General features: G+C 44.8%; 1 protein-coding gene across 1 annotated transcript; it reads left to right on the plus strand.

Annotated features, from left to right (window-relative positions):
* Positions 1 to 300: 300 nt before the first annotated feature.
* Positions 301 to 10105, plus strand: gsk3aa (glycogen synthase kinase 3 alpha a). Its single transcript, XM_030784445.1, has 10 exons — positions 301 to 592; positions 2177 to 2364; positions 2734 to 2817; positions 3345 to 3455; positions 4854 to 4984; positions 6223 to 6427; positions 7418 to 7513; positions 7794 to 7980; positions 9370 to 9444; positions 9580 to 10105. Exons 1-10 carry the CDS (start codon positions 418 to 420, stop codon positions 9636 to 9638), a joined length of 1311 nt encoding a protein of 436 aa, XP_030640305.1. The 5' UTR covers positions 301 to 417; the 3' UTR covers positions 9639 to 10105.
* Positions 10106 to 10364: the final 259 nt, after the last annotated feature.

Raw genomic sequence — 10364 nt, forward strand, 5'->3', positions numbered from 1 at the left:
ATGGGACATGTAGTTCTCCCGGAGATCGACGACCGTAATCCTCTAACCAAAGCATTGAGAATCCAAGTAATATAATCCTGTGTCTTTGTGTGCCGCTGTAATATTGGAGCGCCATCTGTGGTGTCAATCGCGAATACGGTCATATCGTTTGTAGTTGTTTTGATTTTTAAAACAAGTCAAGTTCCATAAGGGTGCAGTCACCGTGAACTTCATTTCCCAAGAGGCTTTGTTATTTGCCAGTACGTAAGGTGCTAGGGGCTCCTGCCTAGACCTGGGTGAGCTTTGAGAATCGCAGTGGAACGGTGCAATGTACGTCTTTTTTAAACAATAATAGAAATAAGAAGAGGTGCAGACCAGACTTTCTAGGCCAGAAATCGCGTATCCCTAACCCCTGACCCGCCACACTTTCGAACAGAAATGAGCGGCAGCGGGCGGCCCAGGACAAGCTCGTTTGCTGAGCCACAAGGGGCTCCTGGAGCCGCTTCATCATCCGCCGGATCAGCCGCTGTCGTGGGGAGTAATACAGGAAAATCCGGGGTCTCTCAGGCCTCGGGTAGCAACTCGTCAGGGGGCGCCAATTTAAAGCTGGCCAGTGAGTATAACAGTAATTAGCAGTTGTTATGATGAAACAGCGCGAAGAATACGCCAATAAAGCGTAAACCTTTGAAGATGAAGGCATCCAGTTCACCAGTTTATGTTCAAAAATTATGGTGAATAGCTAGCCAGCAAGATCGTTTAACCTAGTTAACCTAGCTTAGTTAGCCTAGTTTTGTCGCCTGCTGCCAGCTATGCTAAGTTAGCTGGCCAGCAGCTGTTTGGTCAACGCCTGTGATGGTAGCTAAGCTAGCTAAGCAATACTTTATCTACCGGTGTCTCTTAACGACACTGTACCAAACACAAACTGACCGGTTACCTGAAGTTCTTACCAACACGGCGAATTAATTATTACTGTTAACGTTACTCTAGTAACGTTGTAAGAATTGATAGACTACACACAGGGCAAGTTCGGATACTCTCTTGTTAATCGAACTGTGTTTATGTTACCCTCTTACACACTATCAACTGTCGGTTGCTTGCGAAATGAGATGTAAATGTATTCTCGCTTTATGCTTAATTGAACACACTTCGCGGTCATTTATCTGACCACTGCTGAGGTGCTAGATGCACCACGCGTTTGCGTGCCCCTGGAGTCCCAGTACCTGCGCTTCATGACAGTTCAACACTAACTGTTAGCCAGGTATTGATGATGAGTAATTAGACGAAGCGGTATCAGTACTATGTGTTATTGGCTAGTTTTGTTTAAGGTACTAAGATTTTGGTCTGTAAATTGTAGGTTATGTGCTTCATGTATCGCACGTCCCCTGTCAACTAGCCAGCTCATTCTTTGGTTAATGACAGATCCCTGTCGATCATTGTTGATAGCGGTTTAACAAGACTGCGATGTGTGTGTCGACTCACTCACTCATTATCTAAGCTGCTTATCCTGGTTAGGGTCGCGGAGGGTGCTGGAGCCTATCCCAGCGCTCATAGGGGGAAAGGCGGGGAAACACCCTGGACAGGTCGCCAGTCCATCGCATGGCAGACACACAGACAAAGACCCACGCACGCACGCACACATCCATACCAAGGTGCAATTTAGTGTCTCCAATTCGTCTAATCTGCATGTGGAGTGTGTCGCAGTTATTCGCGACCACAGTTGCTTCTATTTTTCGTTTACCCATTGTGTGCTTATATAAAGAATTTCAAGAAATAACTGCACTTAGTCGGTTACCTCTTAGGAAGCTACCGGTCTTCCAGAGCTTACAACTATTTATGTCACCTGAGGAACTTGTTAGTTGGAGTGAAAACTCTTTAGTCTAACTTGATGTTTTGGGGAAAATTTTCTCTGATAGATGTAATTATGCACCTAGCGAGCTGCGCCTGGATAGGCGTAGTTCTGCTGGCTAGTTTTAATGTTTTGGCCTTCGGAGTTTTGATGTTAACGTTCCGTCATTCGTTCTCTTGCACTGGTCCAACTCTTTCACGTTTGTCATGCCTCAAACTCCTTCATGGTTAATGTTATGTTTCTTGTCATAGTAGAAGAGAGACTTTTCAGTGACTTCCCGTGGCGCAGTCATTGATAATGCTGGTGAAATTTTTAAGCTCTGCTTGTTTTTTCCCCTGTGCCTTTAACCAGGAGACAGTGGGAAGGTGACCACTGTGGTGGCCACGCCTGGACAGGGTCCAGACCGTCCGCAGGAAGTGTCATACACAGATATTAAGGTGATCGGAAATGGATCGTTTGGAGTGGTGTATCAGGCACGACTCATGGACAGCCAGGAGATGGTGGCAATCAAGAAAGTGCTTCAGGACAAGCGTTTTAAGGTACAATTCACACACTCTCTGAACACCCACACACACATTTCCAAGGTGCTGCGGGATAAAAGATTTAAGGCATCCCATACATACATACCTTTTCACACGCACACACAAACTCACAGAACCACATACAACAGAACGGCCATTTGGCTTGGTCCATATAAATGACACTTGTAATCCTGGGTCGAGTAAAGTACTGAGCGGAGGGATTTAATAACAATCTTGTTTAAGTCTGTCCAGTTCATTTCTGTTGATGTAACGGGATTCATTCCAGTGTTCTTGTACGTTTACAGTTAAATGGGAAACTGGGAAGTCAGTGAGTTGTGGAAGTTGTGGTCTCAGTCCTGTGTCATCCTGTGTGTGTGTGTCTTACAGAATCGAGAGCTCCAGATCATGAGGAAGCTGGACCACTGTAACATTGTGAGGCTGCGCTACTTTTTCTACTCCAGTGGAGAGAAGGTGACACACTCTGAAATGTCCGCTCTTTATTTCTACTCTCTGTATTTTCCCCTCTAATTTGAAATAGTTTTTAATTTTTTTTTTTTTTCTGCATAACAACCCACAGTTTTTGTAAGTGCACACAGATTTGTTGAATGCATGTAAAAACCCAGGTACAAATGTGTCTGGGTGGTTTTTGGGTGTTGATGTTTGATGTTTTACCCTGTTTAAATGGCTCACACCACATATGGTGCTTCTGTTTGTATTGGTCGAGAAGTCAAACAACATGACTTGATAAAGATTTCTGACAATACAGCATTTTCTCCCCCCCTTCCGGTTATGGCCTGTATTTTGCTGCCACACATTCTGTCGCCGGACCCCTCATGACTCATAGCGAAACGGCAGCTGACGGCAGCGCTGTTTTCTCAAAGACACCAGTCAAAGTCTCGCTCTCTTGCTCTCTCTCTCTCTCTCTCTCCCTCCCTCTCACTCTCAGTGGTCTGTGTGGTGCTGTCTGAATGAAAGCGTGACCTGTTTTTGCTCTATAGAAAGACGAGGTGTATTTGAACTTGGTGTTGGACTATGTGCCTGAGACGGTGTACAGAGTGGCACGACACTTCAGCAAAGCAAAGACCATCATTCCCATCATATACGTCAAGGTAAAAACACTCAGCCTGCTGCTCAGCTGAACAAAGAGTTATTCCAGTCAGCAGAATTTTTGACAGGGCTCATGAATAACGATAGAATATGATTCCATTAAAAACAAACAACGACAACAAAAAAGCCCTCTATGGTAAAATCGTGGTCACAGCGGTTCAACAGGGACATAATTGGCTGTGTTTTCTGACTGGGTGGAGTCCCTCCCCCTCTCAGTGCTCATTGGTTGTCATGAGTGGTCATGTGACCATGTAGATGTAGCTGTCATCATGCAAGTGGCAATTTTCAACAAACACATTATGTAGCTCATTGACAGTGCACAGACCATGGCGTGAAGAGATGCTATGACTGACTTTACAAATAGGAAAGGGTGTGTACAGTTATACACTGCCTGTCTGAGCTGATACCACACTCCTGCAGGCGGAATCATCTGTGGTTACTGTACAGGGTTCATCATTGCATGAAGTCACACAGAAATATTTCTTTATGCACCCAAAAAATCTCACTCAACATAATTACTTATCTCTAAAGGTTTTGTTTTGTGCACTGCCAGTATAAATGCCTGAATTTTAAATGAATCCAGAAAATACCCTTTTCCCCTAGAGTAGCTAGAGTTTCTGTTAACCCGCACATGTTAAGCCAAAAGCTTAAATCTTTCTGCTGCTGTGGTCTCAGTGGATGTCTGTTAGGAGGAGATAGCTCAGAGCTGTAAGGGAAAAAGCCACGATGATCTCACTGCTGTTTGAAATCTTTCCTCAGAACCCGTGCACAAATGTAACACGATATTCTTTACATCATTGCTGATGGAACACGATGCAGGATCTTAGGGGCAGCTGGTATCATGTGTCAGTCAGTCAACTCTGTTCTGAACAGTTCAGAGTCAGTGGAACAGTCACCTCTGTTTTGAACAGTTCAGTCAGTGGAACAGTCACCCCTGTTTTGAACAGTTCAGTCAGTGGAATAGTTAGGTCTGTTCTGAACAGTTCAGAGTCAGTGGAACTGTTAGTCAGCTATGTTTTGAACAGTTCAGTCAGTGGAACAGTCAGCTCTGTTTGTGATAATCTATTTAGTCACATGCAGACTTCAGACAGGTCACATGACCTTCATCACTGTTTACTATTTCAGTGAGTAAGTTCTAATTGTACAATATTGAATTTCTCTCGACATGTCTGTGACTAAAATCATTGTGGTTAAACTGGTATGTAAAGGTCCGTATGAGACTTTTGGTATGGCCTGTTAGGCTGACAGGGTTTGCAGTAGTGCAGGATTTACAACTCTCTCTCTCTTTTTGAATATTGTGAGGCACAGTGTTTCGTTCTGTGTGACATTTGCTCTTTCACTCTCTCTCTCTCTCTCTCACTCTCTCTCTCTCTCTCACTCTCTCTCTCTCTCACTCACAGGTCTATATGTATCAGTTATTTCGCAGTCTGGCATACATTCATTCCCAGGGTGTGTGTCACAGAGACATTAAACCTCAGAATCTGCTGGTGGATCCAGAGACAGCCGTCCTTAAACTCTGTGACTTTGGCAGGTGAGTTTGTGCCTGTGTTTGTACACAAGTGTGTGTGTGTTTGTGTTCTGTTTACAGGCAAGAGCGTTCACTTACAGAAATTTTAATATTTCTAATTGTTTTCATATAAAAACTTCTGTCACTTCTCTCACAAAACGCCTTTTTTACAATAAGGCCAGAGGGTATGACAGAGGATATTTTGGCTGAAAGCTTTGGCTCTGTTTCTGAATACACACACACACACACTCAGTAATGCGTATAAATCCTGCCATGTATGGCTGCACCATTTTCCTCAAAGATCACTGTGGTATGACGTGACCAGCTGTGAAGGGACACGGTTTAATTTTCAGTTCAGGAAATTGACAAGCAATGCGGCTGACAACTCAACATAAGCCCTTCTTTTTGCTACAGAGTGAAACTGAGGTTCATGATTTTGACCTTCATTCTTAGATTGACCAAAACAACGAACAGAACACTGTTGTAAACTAGATTTGACACGGACGTTGTTACTACGATACTGAATCGTAGCATCCTGGATCAGGCTTAGTTTTGACCAGGGGGATCTGGACCCAGACCAGTAACATACACACATTAAATCTCCTCCTGTCTCCTGTCAGGTTGAGATCAGTGCTGTACTCTGACTGTACATTCCCTGTGCTTATACACTGGAGTTCAGTTACCCTCTGTCTCACTAGGATTCCTAACAGACTCACTGACCAATGTCCATGTCTTTTTTTTCACATGAGTTCAATTCATTTTTACCGTTTCATGTTGTGCAGTCAGCTCTGAAGACGGGGACGTCACTCAGTGAGGTTAGCTTGTCGTGTTAACTATTTACGAGATGAAACAGTTAAAGTGCTTTGTTTTTTCCTGGCCTGTGTAAACAGTCATTATAGAATTCGAACTCAGTTTAGTTTGCACATTATTTCCTGTTTGTTTGTGTCATGTGGTCTTAAGACTGCATGGGCTATTACCAACCTGCTGGGGAAACATTAGTTCCCTCTGTGATTTACAGCAAACAGTGAAGTATTATCTTCCAGGTCCCCCAGAGGCACCACGATGGTCTCATCTTTATTGTAATCTGATAAGACCATTTAGTCTTTGCGTTTAAGTTTCAGGTCACATTTCCAGACTTGACGAAAAATATCATGCCGCGTTCGTGCGGCAAAGACGCTTTGCAGACTGAAATTGCACTTGTGGAGTCGGAACTCCTAGGAGAGGCAGTTAGCGAGAGATTTACCGTGTTTTCTCTTGCGCAGCGCGAAGCAGCTGGTGCGGGGTGAGCCCAATGTGTCTTACATCTGCTCGCGGTACTACCGTGCCCCGGAGCTCATCTTCGGTGCCACGGACTACACGGCTAACATTGATATCTGGTCGGCGGGCTGCGTGCTAGCGGAGCTGCTGCTAGGCCAACCCATTTTCCCCGGAGACAGCGGCGTCGACCAGCTCGTGGAAATCATTAAGGTAACGGAACAGCTCAACGCTGGTTCTCTTAAAGCAACAGTCCGTAGCATTTCCCACTGTTTAATTATAATGATTATATATATATAAGTAACTGGGATGGACTCCAGTGGCCTCTTGAATGGTACAATTTTTATGAACTTACTTCAACTCTGTTCATCTGTAGCAGTCTTCATAATTATTCAGGCATTTGATACCAATGAAAAACATAAGTACAGCATGTGAAAAGTAACAAGTGGTACGTTATTAATGTAATTTCCAAACATGCACGTGTGTGTGTGTGTGTGTGTGTGGGGTGGGGGTTGTTCCATGTTATACATTTATTTAAAAGTGTAAAAATCACATAAATTCGCTGTTGTTTTTGACCATTTCTTCCATAAAGAATCATTGAGTGTGTGCTTCGGGCTGTGGTTGTGAACTCTTCTTTTTCTCTTCAGTTCCAACCACAAGTTTGCGTTCCGACCGTGGTTTGACGTCACTGGCACAAAACAATTGTTTTGCGGTCCGATAAACATATTACGGATGTTTTTTCTTCTTTTAATCACCATCGATTGATCCATGTGTTGCCAAGTTTCATCCCCCCCAGCTGTGAAGCAGGACAAATCAACCCCACAACATATCTGTCACTGAGTCTGACTTCTTTTCAGCACACAGTGTCTGTTAAGCCCCCTAATTCATTACTGATGTGCGTGACCAAGAAAAGATCACTTTTGACCCTTGTTCCATTCTGTCTCACTGTGAAATAAAATTTTAGCCTGTAGTAAAATGGCAGCGAAATGACATTTAAAAAAAAAAAAATCCTAATTACTGGGATTTGGGGTGTGAGTTTAATGCGTGGGACGGCTGTTCCACTCATTGAGAAGAGAGAAAACTGGCAGGCTGCCATCACCTTGGCTGTTTTGTCTTTTTCACCCAGTCCTCCCACTCGTCCATAAGTCAGTTCTTAAAGCTGGTTTTAATACTTATGTTTTTAATATTTACCTTATCCCACAGGTCCTCGGAACCCCGACAAGGGAGCAGATCAGAGAAATGAACCCCAACTATACAGAATTCAAATTCCCGCAGATTAAAGCACACCCCTGGACAAAGGTAAACACTGTTCCCTCCCCCTTCACTCAGATCCATGGTTCTGTATGGGTCAGCTTGGCTTTGGCATTGCCAGTTTGAGATGTTTTCATGCAAGGGAAAGCCCACTTCGTAGAGCTCCTCTTTGGAGGAATGTTATGGAGTGATAAATTGCCATGAGTTTTTTGTTAAAAATGCTTTCACTTTCTGCCTCTGTTGGTCCTCCATTAAGCCCTCTTTCAACTCTCTCTGTCTCTCTCTCTCTCTCTCTGTCTCTCTCTCTCTCTCCCTCTGTCTCTGTTAGGTGTTTAAGCCACGGACCCCTCCAGAGGCAATCTCGTTGTGTTCTCGGTTGCTGGAGTATACCCCAGGTACGAGGCTCTCTCCGCTGCAAGCCTGTGCCCATGCTTTCTTTGACGAGCTACGCCAGCCTGGTGCCCGCCTGCCCAGTGGACGCGATCTACCCCCTCTTTTCAACTTCACCGCAGCCGGTGAGTCAGCCTGAACCCAAACCTTAACCCTAACCTGCAGTCCCCCATCACTAAATAACTCCACACCCTTACAACCTAACTCAACCCACTGTACCCCAACACTAAACACCACCACACCCTTACAATGTAATTCAACCCTCAGTTTTCCATCACTAAACACCATCACACCCTTACAACCTAACTCAACCCATAACCCCATCACTAAACACCTCCATACCCTTACAGCCTAACTCAACCCACAACCCTCTCACCAAACACCATCACACCCTTACAGCCTAACTCAACCCACAACCCTCTCACCAAACACCATCACACCCTTACAGCCTAACTCAACCCACAACCCTCTCACCAGACACCATCACGCCCTTACAGCCTAACTCAACCCACAACCCTCTCACCAAACACCATCACACCCTTACAGCCTAACTCAACCCACAACCCTCTCACCAAACACCATCACACCCTTACAGCCTGACTCAACCCACAACCCTCTCACCAAACACCACCATACCCTTACAGCCTAACTCAACCCACAACCCTCTCACCAAACACCATCACACCCTTACAGCCTAACTCAACCCACAACCCTCTCACCAAACACCATCACACCCTTACAGCCTGACTCAACCCACAACCCTCTCACCAAACACCATCACACCCTTACAGCCTAACTCAACCCACAACCCTCTCACCAAACACCATCACACCCTTACAGCCTAACTCAACCCACAACCCTCTCACCAAACACCATCACACCCTTACAGCCTGACTCAACCCACAACCCTCTCACCAAACACCATCACACCCTTACAGCCTAACTCAACCCACAATTCCCAACAACAGCTCCCAGTCCTGACCTCACCCCAGTTCAACATAAAGAACATTCTCTTCATTAATGTCACTTACATTAATGTTACTCTGGTAATTGCTGTGGTAAACTGCCATCCCACTTGTTCTGTGGCCTCAGGTGGGTTTGATAATTTGTCTTGACTAATTTAAGTGTAGAGATTAAACGGCAACTATTGTAAATCAATAATCAATCAAATCAATCAGAGGTCAGTTTATCCTCTTGGTGCACATTGTTTGTTCATATGGTCAGTGGCTCGTAGAATTTCTCTGGCCACTTGATTTGTTTTATTCTAGTTTAGTTTCATGTTGTCATAAACACTCTTGTGTTCTTAAAGCTTTATCAGACAGCAAAGAAAGAAACAGCTATAGACAGTTAAATACAGCTGACAGTGTCTCTCTCTCCCTCTCTGTCTTTCTCTGTCTCTCTCTCTCTCTCTCTCTCCCTCTCTCCCTCTCTCTCTCTCCCTCTCTCTCTCTCCCTCTCTCTCTCTCTCTCTCCCTCTCTCCCTCTCTCTCTCTCTCTCTCTCTCTCTCTCTCAGAGCTGTCAATCCAGCCGCAGCTGAACAGCACGCTCATTCCTCCTCACGCTCGTGCACAGACCACGGCCTCACATGGTAACGATCTCACCAACTGATTGGCTATTTCAGTGTGACACTCAGGGCAGTAGAGTCGGGAGAGTTGTCTCATCTAACACACTTCCTCTTTGTCACACACTCTCTCTCTCTCTCTCTCTCTTTTTCTTTTCACAGAGGGATCAGGGTCAGACGGTTCTGTACAACCTGGACCAGTTCTCAACAACAGCTCCTGAAGCACTGACTACCCGGCAACCACACACATACACACACACACTCTTTCACAATCAATCAGCAACAGCACCTCAAAATTCCACCTCAGTGTTCACACTCTGTCCGTCTAACCTGAACTGCGTACACAGACATGAACACACACAACCACACAATTACCTCACACTTTTCCTCGGACACACACATACACACACAGACACACACACAATTAACAACCCCTTTAAGTTGTACCTAGCATGGAGACATCTCTGACTGACACCTACCTTACACAATCTGTGCTCTGACCAAGCAGGCTCTCTGAATTGTTTTGACTACTACTGACCCAGTCTGTTTAAGCTATAGAACACACACACACACACACACACACACAGATGGTGATGATGCAGTTCTTCATATGGAGCGAGTGTTACGAACTGCCTGGCTTTGATCAGAGTACCAACAGTCCTGTCTTACGGGCATTCAGCTGTGTGGGCAGTGGTGGGAGGGGCAGGTCCTCTTTTCTTTTTCTTTGGCTTTTTTTTTTTTTTTTAAATAAATCTTAATTTATTCTGCTGCACTCTGACTGACCATGCCAGTGTTGGCACAGCATCGTTTTCCCCGTCACATGTCGCACGTCAGGACGTTTTAGAAAAAACAGCGCTTCTCCTTTGTGATTCTCCTTCCCCCTTTTTTTTCCCCAGATAACAGACAGATCGTTTGAATGAGCATAGGTCTGGTTTTAAAGCTAAAGG

The sequence above is a fragment of the Chanos chanos genome, chromosome 1, assembly GCF_902362185.1.
Source record: "Chanos chanos chromosome 1, fChaCha1.1, whole genome shotgun sequence".
Taxonomy (NCBI): Eukaryota; Metazoa; Chordata; class Actinopteri; order Gonorynchiformes; family Chanidae; genus Chanos; species Chanos chanos.

Bases quoted from the DNA above. Each gene is read 5' to 3' on its own strand.
- gsk3aa (XM_030784445.1), top strand. From the start codon at position 418: ATGAGCGGCAGCGGGCGGCCCAGGACAAGCTCGTTTGCTGAGCCACAA. The intron at 3,456-4,853 runs GTAAAAACACTC...TCTCACTCACAG, and splicing joins TTCCCATCATATACGTCAAG to GTCTATATGTATCAGTTATT. The intron at 7,981-9,369 runs GTGAGTCAGCCT...TCTCTCTCTCAG, and splicing joins TTTCAACTTCACCGCAGCCG to AGCTGTCAATCCAGCCGCAG.